The following is a 19,985-nucleotide window of genomic DNA, read 5'->3' on the forward strand; positions in this document are numbered from 1 at the left end:
GAAGAATTGATGCCTTTGAGTTGTGGTGTTGGAGGAGAATACTGAAAGTGCCGTGGACTGCCAAAAGAACCAATAGATCTGTTTTGGAAGAAGTGCAGCCAGAGTGCTCCTTGGAGGCCAAAATGGCTAAGCTTCGTCTCTCATACTTTGGACATATTGTCTGGAGGGAACAGTCGCTGGAGAAGGATGTCATGCTGGGCAAGGTGGAGGGTCAGATAAAAAGAGGAAGACCCCTAACGAGATGGATTGGCCAGGTGGCATCATTGATGGACTCGAGTGTGACAGCAGTAGTGAGGTTGGCCCAGGATCGGGCATTGTTTCGTTCTGCTGTGCATAGGGTCGCTATGAGTCGGTTCTGACTCGATGGCACCTGACAACAACAGCTGCTCCTCGGAAACCCTATACAGGAGTGCTATGAGTCGGAACCAACTGGACGACACTTCACAACAATCATAGGAACAAGAAAGGTTTTGGTGGATTAATCTGAGAATCTTCACACCATTTACTACTATATATCAATAGCAACTGATATTTCGAGCTTCAAACAATCAATTTCCACAATTTTGGATTAGAATCTGGTGTACTTTTAAAAAATGGGTAGAAGGAAGATGCTCCTAAAGCCTTGAGGAGGGGATGGAGACTGACTGCAATCCAGACTCTGATACCAAGAGGAGGGCTGTAAAAGATGAAGGGATATGTGGATGCTGCCTTTGCAGGCGCAAGCCACCCTCCACCTCCCAACTGGAGGAACTGCTTTCACGCAATAGGTACAAAACGAATGTTTGCTCTGGGTGTCTTTCTTACATGTGCACGGTTTGGGGGGCCCTGGAGTTCCGATCCATGACATGACTGATGGCAGGTCTGGGTCTTTCTTTCCATGGCTCCTCTTAAGGAGAAACAGTCTAACAACTGCCCGGGTCACGTTTTGGCCTATTTCAGTTTCAGGAAATCAAGAGGTGATCTCACTGCTTAGTTGAACACCCTGCCTGGTGCTATAGGGGGAGGAGGCTCAACTGGACCCCTTTTTTTGGCTGACCCCCTCGCCATCACTGACTCCATCAGGCCAAACCATCTCCATGACTCTTCCTATGATCCTACCTCAGGGCCTTAACACTTGCTGTTTCCACATCCTCACTTTCCCCCCAAATTCCCACATACCTCTTTCTCTCACCTCCCTCAGGTCTTACAAAAGTCACCTATTCAGTGGGGCAGTCCCTGGCCACCCTCTCTAACATCTAAGACACCTAACACACTATGTATTTTACCTGTTCCGTTTGTTTTTGGCTTCTCTTCAACCACCAGAATGGAAGTTCCAAAAGGGCGGAGGGTTTTCTCTGTCTGCTGTGTTCCCAGAGCTTGGGAACCTTCAAAGAGTGATTATATGAATGAATGTAAGTATCACACCAGTGTCCATTCTTCTAGGGGCTTGTCCACCAATCGGGCACTCAAGACACAGTTTGCCAAACGCTGAGCAACCCACAGTCACTCTTCTCAAGTGCAAAAGGAGAGGTAAGCACAATAAACATCATAGAAAATGTAGAAAAAGGTGGTATCATTCTACAGTGAAAGGCAGAGAAGCTTCCAGGAGGTGGTAGAAACTGAGTAAAATGATGGATGAGCATAATCATGCTGATGACAACTAGCAACCAATACTGAAGGTCTATCATGTACCAGGGAGCACTAGGTGATGCTGTAGGATAATGCACTAGACTGCAAGGTTGGCGGTTCAAACTCACCAGCCGCTCCTTGGAAACCCTATACAAGGTCATAATGAATCAGAACTGACTCAGCAGCTCTTAACAACAACAGCTACGTACCAGGTACTAACTACCTTGAGTGACAACCCCATGGACCAGGTTTTATCGGTAGTCCCATTTTACAGATTTAAAAGCTGAGGCCCACAAAAGTAAAGAAACTTGACCAAGCCTGTGGCTCAACTTTCAGCCCAATACTAGAGAGGCCTATAAAGTGAACAATAACACAAGGGAGGTACGCAATCCTTAGAACAAGCAACCATACGAGATCACTTGCCTAGAGATGAAGCTTGGAAGGCAGAAACAGAGAGGAAAGAAGGAGGAATAGAAAGAGGAAACATAAGGAGGAAGTGGGAATACTGCTGTTACATTGTGGGGATTATAATCAAAGTCATGAATCAAAACGTACATGGATTATTTAATGGAAAAGCAATTTGTTCTGTAAACTCTTACCCAAATCACTATAAAAAGTTAGAAACAAAATAAAAATCGTGACCAAGTCAAGCAAGCTAGAAAGAGGCCGAGCTGTGATTCATACCCAGTTTCACAGCCAGAATCTGCAGAGGCTACAAGTGCCCTGTCCACATCCTCTTGCCCTCAGCATCCACTTGCTGGCACCTGAGTCCTTGGAGGGGGCTTACTCCAGTCGCCAGTACCTGGCTTTGCCTGAGTAAGCAGCAGATTGAAAATGCCCGGGAGCTAAACTCCCCACTGCTCCCTAGGGGTACATAGAGCCCTGCATCTCTGCAGGGCCAGGCCTTCAAAAGTGGACTAGTGTTCAGGGAAATACAATTCCGAATTCCAGAATAGATGTCAGACCTTGCCACAGAACAGTCTTGGGAGCAAGAGGTTTGTTATCTTATCCCAACCACCAGTTCCAACCACAGCATATGTTAACACAGGGACTCAGAGAGAAGGCCAGATTGGGCAGTTGATGCAGGGCTTAATCCAGACCTTTGAAGCTTTATCTGGGGACCCACTTGACAAGCTCTCTCAGCCCCTAGCCTCTCAGAAGCTGTCAGACACAGTGGGGGTCTATGGCCTTCTATGGGAATGCTGACTGTACTGCATCTCCTTTTGGCCCATTCCCTTTCATAAGAGACAAGGGCAGTACTCTAAGCATTTCTGAAACTACCAGAGCCACTAAGCAGGGTTGAGTTCCCCATAAGTGCACAGAGCAGAGGGAGAAAAACAGCTACAGAGACCAGGGCCCAATGGGGTACAGCGAGAGTAGAGAAAGGGTATGTGCAACTGGTTTTAACACGTGGATGCTTCTAGCTGGGAGCAGAGGGAAAAAAGAGCTCCTCTCAGAAAGCTCCTGTTGATCCTGAGCTGGGTGATCTATCAGATCTCCAGGGAGCACAGTACAAAGATCACAGGCTTTGTGCTACAGAGATCTGGGTTCAAATCCCAAAGACTCTATCATTCATTGCTATTATGGATTGAATTGTGTCCCCCAAAAAGATAGGCTGAAATTCTAACCCCTGCACCTGGGAATCCCACCTTACTGGGAAACAGGATTTTGAAGATGTTATCAGTTAAATTAGGATGGGCTCATGGCAGAGTTGTTGCTATTGTGGTGAGGTATTGTTAGGTTGATTGAACTCATAGTGACCCATGTGACTGTGTAGAGCTCGTCCATGAGGTTGTCTAGGCTATAATCTTTCAACAGCACTTAACAACAACAAAACAACAATCTTTATGGGAGCAGACGGCTAGGCTAGGTTTTACACAGCTAGCCTGTCCATTAACAGTTGAGTACTTAACCACTGCACCAGCAGGCCTCCTTTATGCTGAAGTAGGGTGTAGGGTGGGTCATAATAAAACATGGAGAAGATACTGGTGTCCTTATGAAAAAGGAGAAGATACAGAAAAGCAGGGAGACACAGGAAGACGTGTGACTCTGAGAGCTACCAGAAGCTAGAAGGAAGGCATGAAGCGGTTTCTCTCTCACAGCCCACAGACGGCATCAGCAGTCTGGCCATGGTTTGGACTTCCAGCCTCCAGAATTATGAGACAATTGATTTCTATTCTTAAAAGTCATCCGATTTGTGGTACAATGAAACCTGTGAGAACCGGAAATCGACAGGACTTGGTTTTTCCAGATCTCACAAGTTTCCCACCGTCCCACTGCTGTTAGTGGAAAATATCTGCATTTTCTTTCTCTGACAGGAGTCCACCTTACACAGGTTCTGGTTTGGGCAGGTGTGACTGTGTTTTGATATGGCCAGTCACAGTAGGTAAGACGTTGCCTCTCTCTGAGCCTGCTTCCTCATCCACAAAGCATAGATGATGTCAGTGGCTTACTTTTGAGGGTAACTATGTGTGTGTGTGTGGGGGGGGGGAGGGGGGGGAGTAGGAACCCTGGTGGTGCAGTGCCTAAGCTCTTGGCTGCTATCTGAAAGGTCTGTGGTTTGAACTCACTAGCCTCCTCACAGGAGAAAGATGTGGCAGTCTACACCTGTAAAGATTTACAGCCCTGGAGGCCCTATGGGGCAGTTCTACCTTATCCTCTAAGGGCCCTAGTGAGTCTTCAGAATCAACTCAATGGCAATAGGTTGGAAAGCAAAACTCTGGCATGGTTCTATTCTAGATCTTAATTCTATCAGAAATGCATCGGTCCACCAAGTCAGAGCTTGAGCAGCAGAGATTCGAGCAGCCACCACCCTCAGCAAACGTTGAGACATTTACACAGAGTCCCTCCCAGTGCCAGCACTGTGCTCAGGACTCAGTGAACCAACTGCAGCCTAGGAGGCAGAATTCAGGAGTGTTTTACTCTCTCAGAGTCTGAGTGCCAGCACCATGCCAAGCCCGCCAGGCCTCCTCTACTGTGGTTTCAGAGAGAAATTCTCCCACACAGGCCTGTCCCTTAAAATAGCCCTTTGGGCCTGGGCCATCAGGAAATGGAATAAAGCTGGGTCGGAATCAGGCCTGCCATGAAACCATTTATAAAGCAGTTACTTCAGATGACAGGGACAATCCTCTGCCCTCTGAATCCTCAGGTGGACGAAAAGAGCCAGGCAAGTTTCTCAACAAGGAGCACCATTCCCCATGGACACCATAGTGGGCCAACCTAATCCCTGAGTACCCCTGAGAGGATCTAGTATGTCGGGCACTGTTATAGTAATAAACCAGGCACAGCTGGGGGTGGGGGCTAAGTTTGTGAATGACTAGCAATGTGATCAAAACTTCCTAAAGCCTGTCTATGGAGGTTTCTTACATCTATGGAGATAAAAACCTGGGGGTAAAATGTCTATCTACAAAAAGTTGTAAAAAATAAATAAAAACAAAACAACACGGCCCTAGTGGAATGCTTAATGCAATGGAGCTGGCGCTGGTATGGTGCTGCAGGATAATGTGCTGGACAGCAAGGTCACCAGTTCAAACCCACAAGCTGCTCCTTGAAAACCCTATACAGCCAGAACCGGCTGAGCACTTAACAATAACAAATGAAATGCCTGGCAATGACTGGTAAAATCCAACAAATAAACAAACAGGGATCCAATACATGGTAGCTGTAAAGATGGTAGAGACAAGGCCTCTTTTTAACTATTACCAAATTCCTAACAAAAGGAAGCACCAGGGTTATTAACCAGGGACCCCACAGTGCCAGACAAAAGTGCAAACCAGCCCACATCCACTCAATCCTTTACCCCACCAGGTACACCTAGCAAGTTCACTATCTGCAGCCCCGCCCCTGGCTTCCTGGTGTTGCCTTGAATCTGATAAGAGTGATCAATTTCCACAGGTCGGAAGCTCACACTCCAGGGATCCCAGGGACAGATTAGGTGGTCCTGGAGAGCTACATAATTTGCTTGGCCAGCATCAATAAAAAGCAGAAGGGATCTGCCCCATCCCCATCCCCATCCCAACCCCATCCCATGTGTCTCCACCCAGGTTTGGGAGGGTGGCTTCCTCACCAGCCAAAAGGAAATGACAGCCAAGAGCCAGAAAAAGCAGGCAAGTTACGGGACCAATCACACAGCTGTTTCCCTTTGCTAGCTCAGTGGGTATGAAGTTGTCGTGGCTTCCTCCCTTCAGGTAACAGCAGGGAGATGGACCTGGGAATAGCTGTCTCTGTGTTCTGTTCTGGTCAGTTTGGAAAGATGCAAAGTACAGTCCCACATCCTATTTGGATGAGTTGTTGTCAAGCGCTGAGTTGTTTCTGACTCACATGGTTAAGTACTGTCGAGTCAGTGACCTTGTCTAAGGTTTCTGACCTTGCAGTTCACAGCAACCTTTTAGTCCAGTGCATTATCCTGCAGAACCACAAAGGAACCCTGTATTAGGGTTTGCAAGGAAAGGCTAGTAGGTTTGAACTGCCAACCTTGTGGTTAGCAGTCCAGTGCTCTTATCTGTCTGGAGGACAGAGGAGTGAAGACAATTGAAGACAATTAGAAACAAGTAGTCCAGTGACCTAAAGGACTACATGAACATCAGCCTCCATGACCCTGAGACAGAAGAACTAGATAACGCCCCATGCTGTGGAGTCCCAATGTGGCACTGTGGGATAAAGCGCTGGACCGCAAGGTCACTTTGAACCACAAGCTCACCAGTCGCTCCTTGGAAACCCTATACAGGGTCACTAGCAGTCTGAACTGATTTGACAGTACTTAAGGTATCTGGTAGCCTGGTAGCGTAGTGGTTACAAATCAAGCTGTTAACTACAAGGTCAGCAATTCGAAACTACCAGCTGTTCTGCGGGAGAAAGATGAGGCTTTCTGCTCCTGTAAAGATTTACAGCCTCAGAAACCCTGTACAGGGTCACTATGAGTCGGAACCAACTCCACGGCACATAACAACAACAAAAACAACCAGTACCAACTGCTTTAAAAGGGATCATATTAGAAGAACCTGGATAGAGTAGGAGAAAATATGGAACAAAACTCAAAATCATAAAAAGACTTGGCTTACTGGAATTATAGAGATTGGTTTAATCCAAGACTATAACAGCCCTTGGTCACCTTCAGGTCTGGAACTGAACTCACCCCATGGCTCAATTTTCAGCCTAGCAATAGATAGGGGGACAACACCACTAGTGAGGTACACACCACAGAATGGTCAACCATTCGAGATCAAAAAGGCAGCATTTGCCCAAGGACAAACTTCAGAAGGGATGGGAAAGAAGGAGGGGTGGAAACAGGAAACACAGGACGGAAGTAGGAGAAGTCATGTTACATTGAGGAGATGGCAATCACTGAGATGAAACGAAGTGTATGATTTATTGAAGGTAAAACTGATTGATCTGCTCTGTGAACCTCCACTCAATTCACAATAAAAAGTTCATAAATAAACCTTGTAAATCCTAAAGCTATATGGTAGCAGTGAAGGTTGTGTGCTGTGGCCTGGGTTCTGACTCATGGCGACCTTGTACAGGGTTTCTGAGGCTGTAAATCTTTACAGGAGCAGAACGCCTCATCTTTCTCCTGCAGAACAGCTGGCAACAGCAGACAATGAGATTAGCAGCCCAATTCAGACTCTGTAGCCACTATGCTAACATGTTGTTGTTGGTGTTAAGTGCCAATCCAACCCACATCGACCATATGGACCATATCCATAGGGTTTCCGAGGAGCAGCTGGTGAGCTTGAACTGCCGACCTGCGGTTCAAACCAACTTTGAAGGATGGAATTCCACTTGGGAATAGAGTTTTCTTTGTTACATTAATGAGGCTGTACGATGTGGATGTGTCTTACACTAATTCTTTTGAGATCTAAAAGGAACAGATTAACACAGAGGCAAGGAAGCACAGAAATGAAACTGACAGAGACCACACCACAAGAAGATCCTCAAGGCACTTTCAGGAACAGAAGTTGAAAAGAGACAAGGACCTTCTCCCAGAGCCAGTGCCTGAATTCAGACTGGGAAAAAACACATTTGTTTGTTAAAGCTACCACTTGTGGTATTTCTGTTAGAGCAAACCTCATGTCCATCAAGTAGAGACTCTGCAGAATGAAATGAAATGACAAAGTAGCTGAAACAATGAACTCAGACATCCCAACATCGTAAAGACGGTTCATTCTGAGATACGTAAATTCACCAAGCTAACAACAGTAACAACAACTCTGGCTGGTTTACTGAAAAGTCTGGAAGCGTGGTGGTGGTGATGTGCTGTGGAGTCGGTTCCAACTCATAGCTACCCAAGAAACAACTAGTGAGTTTAAATTGCTGATCGTGTGGTTAGCAGTCCAGTGCTTATCCTACAGTGCCACACCAAGAAGGATTGTGTTCAAAACTAAAATGAGCTCAGGCAGATCTTGAGGAAGAATGCAATTATTAGCTGAGTGTTTCTGTTTCCCATTAGCTCTCACACCCTGTAAGGACAGGCGCTTATCTCTTCTTGCCATGGGGTGGGAGGGTGGGGATGTACTTCAGGGTCTGTGATGGGGAACGTAGGTAGGAATTACCCCACCCAGAGAAATAAGCTGCAGCAGATCCTGCCAGATGGAGCCCAAAGCAGCCAAACACCTCACTCCCGCTGTCTTCCCTTCTCCTCCTCCTCAGCCCTCCTTCCCCAAGACTTCCAGGGTGTAATCAATTTTTATGAGGAGGCCTGACCCCTCAGAGTAAGAGCTGTAAACAGAGGGGCTGGGTTCTAGGCAGCTAACAGAAGAGGCCCAAAGCAGAACTGGAAAAAAGGTTCCAGTCCTTACTCAGTTCTGTTCCGGCCATGGCTGCAACCAGGCCTAGGGCCCACCAGAAGGATCCAGCAGTGACAGTGGGCTCCCAACAGCCACTCCTTGAGAGGAAAGGAAGATTCAGCCATGTCTATACACTGAACTCCCTCAGCTGGCTTCCAAGTTCTCAGAAGCTGGGTCTGACCTTCCTCCTCTTCGTCTTTCTCCCCTATATTCACCTTGGTCTGTCCACCATTTCCCTGTATGTTCCCACTCCAGTACCTTTATTTTCCCATTACTTAAAATTGTTGCTGTTGTTGTTAGGTGCCATTGAGTCAGTACCGACCCATAGCGACCTTATGCACAGCAGAACGAAACACTGCCTGATCCTGGGCCAACCTCACTACTGTTGCCACGCTTGAGTCCATCAATGCTGCCACTTGGCCAATACCTCTCGTTGGGGTTCTTCCTCTTTTTCTCTGACCCTCCACATTACTTGGAATAACATTTCCCTTTTCCATTCCAATCTGACTCATGATTCAAGGTGCTTCTCTAATAACTCTAGTTGATAAAGCGATCTCCCTTCCTTGAACAGCTTTAAACTCATTGCTTTGGAGTCTGTTCTAACTCCTAACATTACAATATAACGGCTTCCATGGAAAACTCGTAGGTAGCATACAACACATGCCAGGTACGCTCCTGCTACTGAATTACTCAGAGCCTCAATTTCCACTACTGTGAAATGGGGATTAAAACACTTATCTGAGATGGTTCTTATGAAGCTCAAATAATATCCTGTCTGTACCCCTGAGACTGCAGCCCTTATATATTACTCAAACCTGGAATTGAACCCACCCTCAGGGGTCATTTTGCAGCCAAACAGGCCTATCAAGGAAACAAAAATGAAGTAAGTACCCCTTGTGAGAGACCCCACTTGTCCCCAAACAAAGCTCCAGAGGCAGGAAGGAGCAGGAAGGAAGGAAAGTGGACACAAAGAACCCAGGGAGGAGTAGGAACAGTGCTGTTACAATGAGGGAACTGCAACTAATGTTATGAAATGAAATGTATATACATTATTGAATGGAAAATTAATATGCTCTGTAAAGTTTCACCCACACCAGTTGTTTAAAAATCCCCTCTATGAGCCCCAGTGGCACCACATTTAAATGCTCTGCTGCTAGTCCAAAGAAAGGTCACTGATTCAAACCCATCAGGCAGAAAACCCATCAGGAAGAAAGACATGGCAGCCAGCTTCCATAACAGGACAGCCTTGGAAACCCCAAGGGGCAATTCTACTGTGTTTTATAGGGTGGGTGTGAGCCAGAATCACTTGAAGTCCATGGGTTTGGGTTTGGTTTCCAACCAGCTACTGGTAGCGTAGTGGTTATGAATCGGGCTGCGAACCTTAAGGTCAGCAGTTCGAAACTACCAGCCGCTCCGCGGGAGAAAGATGAGGCTTTCTACTCCCATAAAGATTTACACCCTCGGAAACCCTGTACAGGGTCGCTATGGGTCGGAACCGACTCGACGGCACTTAACAACAACAACAACAACAACAACCTTCAGCCTAGCACACAGTAGGTTCTTTCGTCACTGTATCTTGACATTCTCGCTGGACCTCGAATGGCAACCTGCACACAGCAGACACTCAGTTCTTCTTGCTGATGTAGCCACTTTCTTGAAGTTACCCAGGGGTTCTCTGTGGCTTGCCCTCTCCCTCCATCCACATGCCTTCCAGTGACAGACCCAGGTGGGAGATAACACACAACTCTGGAAATTTGTCTGGTGAAAAGCAGCTCACCCTCCTTGGGTGCTTCCATTATTTTTGGCAATTGCTGTGGCAGAGAACACCTCTGGCCCTTACTCAGAATCTATTTCCAAAACCAGCATCTCCACCTCATTTCCCCCACACACCCCTTGTCCTTCCTGTTCCCTGGATCCCTGTCATTAACCATGATCCCTTTCCTGGATTCTCAGAAATCAAAGCAGAAAGGATACCTACTGTTATAACTCCATTATTTGTTTAATTTAGTTTAATTAAGAGGCAAAAAAAGAAGAGTTGCTTGTTAACTTTTTTTTTTTTCCTGGCCAAGAAATATTATGGTTAATGACTCAGACTGAGGAAATTAGAAGGCAATTTCCAGGAGATTGCTGTTCAAACCCAAAGTCATAAGTCCTAACAAACCTCCTCTAATTCACAGCCTCCCCTGTTCAACTCATTCTGGCCCTGGAACATCTCTCTGGGAAACACAGCAGCTGGAGCTTATAGTTTTGGAGTGAGAGCCAGTCTCTATGACATCAAATAAGTTTACTTCCCTTTCCCTCCCCCCCATCCCTCTTTCCTGCCACCACACACGGTGATTCCAACCCTGATTTGCCCCCACAAAAAACGCTCACTCAGCTCAAAACAGGGCCGTGATAAATGGCTGGTTGAGCTCCCTGTTCCAACAGGCTTGAGGGATGTGGCTAGTTGTTCCATGAGCCTGGTCAGGCCTGTGAATCACCCCTAGATCACTTCCCTCCCTGAAAAAGAAGAAACCGTGCTTGTGCGTGTGTCTGTATGACGGGGCTTCAAAAAGTTCATGGAAAAGTCCATTGTCTTTTCATGCCATTTTCCCAGAAATGTTTTGAAGCTCCCTGGTATGAGAGAGACAGAATGGGCTGACCCACATGTGGCTCTGACTTGAGGATTAGGACCCTATCTGACCTTCCCTGGGACACTTTCTCTATTCCTCTCTCTCAACTCATGTCCTTTCCCTTCTTCCAGCTTACCTCTTCCAATAGGCCATCACTAGATCCAGGAACCCCTCCAGCTTTGAACAGCTGTACCTTGTTTATCTGTTTCTCTTGTATATTAGGTATCTTCCATAGGGCAAGTGGCCCAAATTCCCATCAGACTATCAACAGCTGGTCTTCCTTCTGGGCCTCAGTCTTCCTTTTTCTTTCAGTACCACCTACAAGACCCTATATGTACCTTAGTTTGTTCATGATCTAGAACACACGACGGAAGTGATATATGCTGAGTGCCCAGAATGGGGGCCAGGCACTGACTGGGTATACCGATGTGTTACCCAATTTCTCTCAGGTCAACTTCCCAAAAGCCCTGTGAGGTTACTGAGGCTCAGAGTGACTGGCCCAAGGTCACATTGATAGAAAGTGCCAGAAGCAGGATTTGAATTCTGACCTGCTGGCCTCTACTCATTCCATATGGAACTGAAGATCTTGTTCCTGTTGCAGCTGCACATCTGAACTCTCGGGGAGCCAGACCTACAGTTAGAAGAGTTTAGAGAGAAAAACGAAGAGCAGAGGAATTCATGCGTCTGGGCCCACTTCCTGAAAGAGGTGCTCTGAGTCTTAGGGCCAACACCAAAGTTTGTGATGATCCAACCCTGTGCGAGGAGTCCTGGTGTGGCGCTGTGGGCTAATGCGCCAGACTGCAAAGCCGTTTGAACTGCAAGGTCGGCAGTTCAAGCTCACCAGCTGCTCCTTGGAAATGGTATACACGGTCACTATGGGTCGGAACCGACTCAACGACACTTAACAACAACAACCCTGCGCTAAGGAGCCATGGCAGCATAGTTCATTGTACACTGAGCTGCTAACCACAAGGTCAGCAGTTCAAACCTAACAGTCACTCCAAGGAAGGACTATGAGGCTGTTTATTCCTATAAAGACTTGTTGTTGTTGTTGTTAAGCGCTGTGGAGTCAGTTCTGACCCATAGTGACCCTGTATAGGGTTTCTGAGGAGCAGCTGGTGAGCTTGAACCGCTGACCAACTTTGGTTCAAACCGACTTTGCAGTCCAGCATATTAACCCACAGTGCCAGATCAGGACTCCCAAGATTGAAAGTCTCAAAACCCACTCTGTCCTTCAAGATCACTATGAGGCAGAATCATCTCAGCGGCAGTGGGTTGGGCTTTTTTATTTAAGCATGAGAATGTCCCCACAGAGTCAGCCCTTCAGTGTGACCTCAAGTGCTACTAGACTAGATGTCACCCTGGATTCACTCCTTTCCTCTGGCTCTACTGTCCATGACAAACTCACCCACATGGCACTGGTGAATGACCCAGACGATAAGGTGTTCCTCCAAGACCAGTCTACACTGTGCTCCCGCTGTCTTACAGGCCTGACCCTGGCCTCCCCGGCCAGATACTATTCTGCGTTCATATTCTCTTTTGAAGGTAAACTGTCCTGAGTTCAAATCCGATTTCTGCCTTTACTAACCAGAAGGCCCTGAGCAAGCTGGCTTACCTCCCCTCGCCTCGTTTAGTCCATCTGTATAAAGGAAACACAGAGCATGTCCTATGGAAATGTGGGATCATGGGAAATAATGCAGGCCAAGCCTTCAGCACGATCCCTGGCTTGGGGTGGTAAGTGCTACCACTGGTGATTCTTTGTACTGTCTAAAGGCTCCTGTGAAGGATCAGAGCATTTATGACTAGTATTTGTCTGAAATAAACCATCAGGAAAGGAAATGACTGAAAGCACAACGCCTTCCAAATCCAAACAGAAATCATTTCTTGTTTGTTTTTAGATAAATGAGCTTCTCTCTAGCTCCATATGACCTGGCATACACCTGCATATACATGTGGCTGCAAAGACTCATGTAGACGTGAACTTGTGTCCCAGAGGAACACTTTCCAGTGAAGCCATCTGCAGTTTACATCCAGCACCATTTTAAAGATAAGTGCTCTGAGAACAAAACCAGTTTACCTAAGGTCTCCCCAGGGGTGGCTCATAAAGGCTAGGAGAGGAGCCCAGAGAGCTTGACCTAACCAGCAGCTGCCCCCTCACACCCACCCCAAATAGGGGCTTAGCAAAGAGGAAGGAAGCCAAGGGCTAAATGGCACCATCCAAACCAAGGTAGTCAGTTAGCCTGTCTTTTCATAAACAGACGCAAGACCCTTGGCCACTAAGCAACTCTCGCTCATCCCAGGGACAAGCACACCCTTTGCCTGATGTCCTGAGAAAACCTTTGCAGCATGTTCCCTGGGTCCTGAAGCCAGCACACTCCCTCCTGCTTGGATCACGGACCTCTCATCAGCTGGCTCTGGCTAATGCACACATCCCATAAAACCTCTCTGCTCTGCAATTAACCAAACCACAGACTGAGGACTCGCCATCAGAGGAGAGGTGGGAGGGAGGCATGATTCTCTACTGCAGAGGGCTTCCAGAACATACGTGACTTGAGTGCAGCGTGTCCTGCCAGCTAACAACACCAGAGTGCCTTACCCATAAGCCTTGGCTTTCTGGTATATAGAGTCCACTGTGCATGGGTCCAAGAAAGGAGGACCCTAAGCCTCAGAGGCCACAGCCTCCTCCAACCTGCTCCTTCTGCCCCTGACGGCCTTGCTGACATGATTATTTACCACCTTCTTCTTACATTATGGGGTCCTGGTGTGGCACTGTAGGATAAGCAACAGAGCACTAACCCAAACGTCAATGATTCAAACCCATCAGCCGTTCCTCAGAAACACTATACAGGTCGTTATGAGTCAGAATCGACTTGATGTCATTTAAAGACAATAATCTTATGCTTTGCATTAATGACGCAAGTGCGTAGGAACCCCCTACCACCAGATATCTGCCTTCTCAGTCAACCTTTGGCAGTCTTAGGATGCATTCAGTAAGCAAAGGTCACATCCTAAGGAAAAGGCCAGTTAGACCAGGTACTTATGACTACCGGTTGTTGCAAGTTACATTACCCAATCTGGTCCTCCTTTTCTTCAACTATAAAATGAGTGGGTGCAACAGAGAGTCTTTTGGTTCCTGCATGTTCCATGATTCCACAGCTTGTAACACTTTCTCCTTTGGTTGTTTTCTAGAACCATAGTTCAGAGCTCTGGATAGCCCCATCTGCTTAGTGACATCACTCTCTGCTCAAACATAATGTCACTGATTCGTACTTGGTAAGTAAATGGGAGGAAATGATGATTTCCAGGGACCTGGATAGGACGTCTTTTGTATTTTTCACATTGAACTAGTTACTATTAATCTTAAAAGCCAAGATCTCTTTTCCTTTTTGCCAGACCATCAATAGTTGCTTTTGAAAAGTATTTTCTTAGTCACCATTTCATGAATACTAAAGTTACTGTTTAATGAGTACTTATGATGTACTGTGTGATTAACAGATCATTTCGTTGAATTCCCCTGGCAGCCCTGTGAAGGTGGTACTATGACTGGCCTCACTTTAATAATGAGGAGACAGACAGAGGTCCCAGGGAGGTTAAACAACTTGTCCAAGATTACACCACTACTAAGTGGCAGAGCTCAGTTCTATTCTACCTCTCAATATTACTTGTAGTGAGTCTCTGGTAGCCTTGGCAACATTTCTGGCTTGTTGCCAGCCTGTCCTGCATCAGTAATGCTGGACACCATTGGTCAGAGCTCAAATCTGATGTTTCACCTAAAATTCACAGCCGGAAAAGCACCTGCCTGGGTCTCAGAGCAAAGACTGCCATCTGTTGAAAGCAGAGAGCCTTAACCAAGGCCTAGAAAAGAGAAACTTAGTCTGCAACATCTGAGAAAACAGGTTAAGAAAGCCGATTTGCCAACAGCTCAACAACGCTGAAATGAACACCTGTCCCCCAAGAGGGGCCACATGGTTTCCCAAACCCTCCAAAAGCAGCTTTCAAAATTGGCAGTGGGAGACGCTTACCCAACCAGATAATGAAAAAGAAAAGACTTCCTGACCATGCCAGGTACATACCCCAGGGGCACCTACTCTCTGCCAGATTGTGGGAGCAGCCTTCAAGTTTACCTCCTCCTCAACCTAAGCCCAACCCTACTGGCTCAACAGTAAAGAAGCCCAAAGTTCAGAGCTGTTGGTGATAAAGACAGAAAGAGTTCCCTAAAGTGAAGATTACCACAAATCCATCCCCTAGCAACAGGGAAATAAAAGGCACTTCAGGCTAGGGCAACAACCAACACACTGTTTTAATTGTTAAAATTAATGCTTTGGGCATTCTAAATCTTCCCCTCCCCTTCCCCCACTAATGCCTAATTTGCGAATAAGATGCAGCCCTGCTATCCCAAAGTCCGCTGTGTTCCACTGATATCCGGTTGTATGTCTATTTCTTCTTTCCCAAGTACAAGAGCAAAGATGCCTGATCAGACTGGCGTCAGGCGTCAAGGACACTGTGTTTATTTCCTAAGGTGTGAAAGATGGGAAGACAGGACAGGCTGAGATGAAAGGGGAACGTGTCACACAGACCACAGAGCTCAGCCCAGTCAACCTTAGCCCCTTCTCATTAAGTTTTGGAAAGAAAGGAGGAGGGGTGGCGACTAGTCCTCAGAGACCACAGCAAACATTTGCCTCCTCCTGTCTGGAGATGGAGGCATCACTTAAGAGGAAATGAACCCGGTTAAGGGTCACGTCCAGAGGAGGGATAAAAGGAAAAGCCACGGTTCTCCTCACGCCGACAGACACAATGACTTTAAGGAGGAAATCAAAGCTCTGTGCTGAGAGTGGAGGTGGGGCAGGGGGGTGTAGCGACTTCCTTTTACCCCCAGACAGGCCTAGGAAGGCAGGGAGCAGAGCAAACGTGGGAGGTAGAAAGAGGCTTGGCCAGCGTCAGCCTCTAAAAGCATCTGGGTCTGCGTGAGCCCCAACGACCCGAGGGCCAACAAAGATGCTTTTTCCCACCAGAAGTTTTCAAGGAGATTCTGATGAATACGTCCCTGGTTGAAGGGAGGGGGTTCTAATCCATCAAAGCTCAGGCGGACAGATGACTTCACCGGTGTAACAGACAAGGGCAGCCACTTGCCAATTCCAATGCCAAAAAAAGAAAGCCGGCAGGAGGTGGGGGTACAAAAAGGGCAGAAGTCTTCCCTGGACATCACAGCGCTGCGCAGAAACTCCACAGACGCGGCTGTCCTGTGGACACTAGCTCGGGCTCTTAGCGGGAGCGTGGGGCCACCGGGGTCTTTTTGAGGGTTCCCGAGCCCTCAACAAGGGTGAGGTGGGGGCACGACTCACATAGTGTTTGGAGGGGTTCCTCCGCTTCTCCACGTCCACCACTGTGGCATCTTGCACGCAGTAGGCGAGCATCTTCCCCCACAAAGCGAGTGGCGCCCCCCAGCGGCGTCACCTTCTCATCCCGTCCAGACTCCGGCTCCTCCGATTCCCAAGTCCCCGGGGCCACCCGTCACCCCAGCCCGGCGCGCTGCGCCGCGCAGCTGCCAGGCTCCCGGAGCCTGAAAGTAGGGCCCCGGGGCGAGGGACGGTCCCGGAGGGCTCCGTGCGCCCTGGGCGGCTCCCTGTGGGCCTGCAGTGCGCCCCTCCACGCCGCGCCGCCTGCTGCCCAGCTCGCCCGCTCAGCCGCCCGCGCCTCCGCCGCCCCGTGGGTCCGGCGGGAACTGGCAGAGCAGAGAAGGGGGCGGGGGTGTGTCCCGCCGGCGGGGGAAGGGGCGGGGGCCCAGCCCGCTGTCAGCGCGCAGGGAGGGGCAGGCGGCGCCTCGGGGCCGCGTTCGGGCTCCGGGGGGCTCCGCGCTGGCTGAGGCTGAGGGTACTGAAAGCGGAGGCTGGGCCGGGGCCGGCAGGGAAAGAAAGGGAGGGGAAAGGGGAAGCGCGCGGGGAGGGGCTCCGGGCCCGGGGGAGGGGCTCCGGGGAGGGGGCTCGAGCCAGGCCGAGAGGCAGGGGCGGGTCGGCGCACCCCCACCCGACCCGCGAGTGTAGCCTGCGGCCTGGCGCCGGAAAAGCGCTGGGATCTTTCGCTGGCCCTGGAAAACCTTGGGTGGCTTCGTAGGGAGGAAGGATCGGGGGGTGGGGGGGAGGTCAAGCCCGCGCGCCCCTATTCCGGCATTTTCAGCCTTTCCATTTTGGAGAGGATTTGAACCTTTTGGGTTCCCACCTTTACACCCTCCTCCCAGCCCGACCCCCCATTATCTTTTAAATGAAAAGTGGTTTATACCGCTGCTGTTGCTTCCCGGATCCCCACGAGGAAATGGGAATGGGGAGGGGGCCAGCATTAAATCCTTCAAGCCAGCGCCTCTTTTGAGAAAACACCGACTCGCTGCGGGTCACAAAGGGCGAATTCTCCCCGGAAATGTGATCGATCTGTTGCCTGAGTCATCCATCGACCTGGGCTTGAGTAACTAACCTGTGGCATCTTTACCAGTGAGGTTACAAGACTGCATAACATCATTGCTTTAAGCTCAGGGTTCCCCAGGTACCTTCCTGAGAGAAGAGGACAGGCAGACTACAATAATGGGGAAATCTATTGGGTTGAGGGCTAGCTCATCCCGTCTCAGCCCTTGGCTTTCTCACCACCCCTCTCTTTAGACTTGAAATCCAACTTTCAAAGCCTTTTGCTGGAGCTCCCTCAGCTTGAAGCATAATTACTATTTAATTCAATGTAGCTCCCCCCACCACCGCCACCATGCATTAATTTTTTTTCTTTCATTCTGCTTTTAAATATTTTAAAAGATAGTGTTTTTGCATCTCATTCAATAGTTTCACAATCACAGTAAAGCTTTGTGAATGTGGACCGATGTGAATCACCGGAAATGGAAAGCAGTCTTGTGACCTAATTGTTATTAATATTTTTGTCTCTGTGCTGTCAGAATCCGTGTGCCAGTCTAAGGTTTTTATTCACACATTTGCTTGGTTCAGAGAACCACGCCACATTTGACAAAATCACTGAAAGTCACATTTGTAAGATGTAGGTACTACTAGATGACCTTTTAAGGCTCCTTCCTGTATTCACTGTAAACTTAGCAGGACTGGTACTTATTCTTGTGGATACATGCTTAAACACTTTGTATTTCCTAATTAGCCTGTATTTATGCTGACATTAAAATGTTGTTATTGTTGATATGTGCCGTGGAGTCGGTTCCGACTCATAGCGACCCTGCACAGGGTTTCCAAGGCTGTAAATCTTTACGGGAGCAGAACGCCTCATCTTTCTCCCGCGGAACCGCTGGTAGTTTCGAACTTCTAACCTTGCGGTTCACAGCCCAATTCGTAACCACTACGCTAAATAGGATTTTAAAAATTCTTTTGTACTTAAAATTCTATGATTCTAGAATTCTATGAGCCATAGAATTTAAAGTATTCATTGAGCAACCAAGTATTCTGTGCTTATTTATGAGAGAGAATAGAGAGAATTCAGTAATTTTTTGTGTGAAACTGAAACTGAATCCAATGGCAGATGCTTGTCCTTTCCCTCAAGGAGCAGATAATCAAGTTAAGAAACAGGGCTATCATTAAATTTGGATGGAATACAAATGTGCATCCGGACTTCAGAAATAAAGGCCTGGAGTAGTCAAGGAGCGCTTCATGGAGAAGGCAGTGCCTGTGCTGAATTGTAGAGATCTGCAGGGCTTGGGATGCCTAGAAATATGTACTCTCTGCCTCCTACAGTCTACTCTGTTGTTGTTAAGTGCAATAGAGTTGGTACTGACTCATAGCCACCCTGTATAGTGTTTCCAAGCAGCAGCTGGTGAATATGAACTGCTGACCTTGCAGTTCAAACCAACCTTGCATTCGAGTGCTTATCATATAGCACCACATCAAGACTCCAGTCTAGTCTAGCAGTGCTTATCCTGAGCTGCTTTGATATGTGCATTCATGTTGTTGTTAGGTGCTGTCGAGTCAGTTCCAACTCATAGCAACCATACGCACAACAGAATGAAACACTTGCTCAGTCCTGGGCCGTCCTCACAATTGTTATGTTTGAACTCATTGTTGTTGCCACTGTGCCAATCTATCTTCTTTTTGCTGAGTCTCCACTTTATCAAATATGATGTCCTTCTCTAGGGTCTGGTCCCTCCTGACAACATGTTCAAAACACAAGAGACAACGTCTCGCATCCTGGCTTCTAAGGAGCATTTTGGTAGTGCTTCTTCCAAGACACATTTGTTTGTTTTTGTGGCAGTCCATAGCACTTTCAATATTCTTTGCCAACACCATAATTCAAATGCATCAATAATTCTGTGATCTTCTTTGTTCATTTGTCCAATTTTCACATGGTTATGAGGCGCTTGAAAATACCGTGGTTTATGTCAGATGCACCTCAGTCCTCAAATTGACATCTTTGCTCTTGAACACTTTAAAGAGATCTTTTGCAGATTCGTCTAATGCAATACATCACTTGATTTCTTGATTGCTGCTTGCATGAATGTTGATTGTGTATCCAAGCAAAATGAAGTCTTTGATAACTTCAATCTTTTCTCCATTTATCATATTAGTGGTCCAGTTGTGTGGATTTTTGCTTTTTTTTTTACACTGAGGTGAAATTTACACTGAAGGCTGTAGTCTTTGATCTTAATTAGTAATTACTTCAAGTCCTCTTTGCTTTCAGCAAGCATATAGTAGGTTGTTAGTGACTCTTCTTCAAATCCTGATGCCACATTCCTCATCATATAATCCAGCTTCTCAGATGATTTGCTCAGCATACAGATTTAAGTATGGTGAAAAGATACAACCTTGCTGCACACCTTTCCTGATTTTAAACCATGCAGTATCTCCTTGCTCTGTTCTAACGATTGGCTCTTGGTCTTTGTACAGGTTCCTCATAAAGACAATTAAATGTTCTAAAATTCACATTCTTCACAATGTTATCCATAGTCTATTAAGATCCACACAGTTGAATGTCTTTGCATAGTCAATAAAGC

At 47.4% G+C, this 19,985-nt stretch overlaps 1 protein-coding gene across 1 annotated transcript in view; it reads right to left on the bottom strand.

Moving 5' to 3' along the window:
- Window positions 1-16,419, bottom strand: part of SH3PXD2A (SH3 and PX domains 2A) — a 261,997-nt gene extending 245,578 nt beyond the window's left edge. Inside the window, exon 1 of the mRNA XM_006831315.1 lies at window positions 16,348-16,419. Within this exon, the coding sequence (XP_006831378.1) occupies window positions 16,348-16,419 (72 nt within the window). The remainder of the gene's footprint in view (window positions 1-16,347) is intronic.
- Between the last annotated feature and the right edge of the window lie 3,566 nt (window positions 16,420-19,985).

Source organism: Chrysochloris asiatica, unplaced genomic scaffold, assembly GCF_000296735.1.
Source record: "Chrysochloris asiatica unplaced genomic scaffold, ChrAsi1.0 scaffold00003, whole genome shotgun sequence".
Classification (NCBI taxonomy): domain Eukaryota; kingdom Metazoa; phylum Chordata; class Mammalia; order Afrosoricida; family Chrysochloridae; genus Chrysochloris; species Chrysochloris asiatica.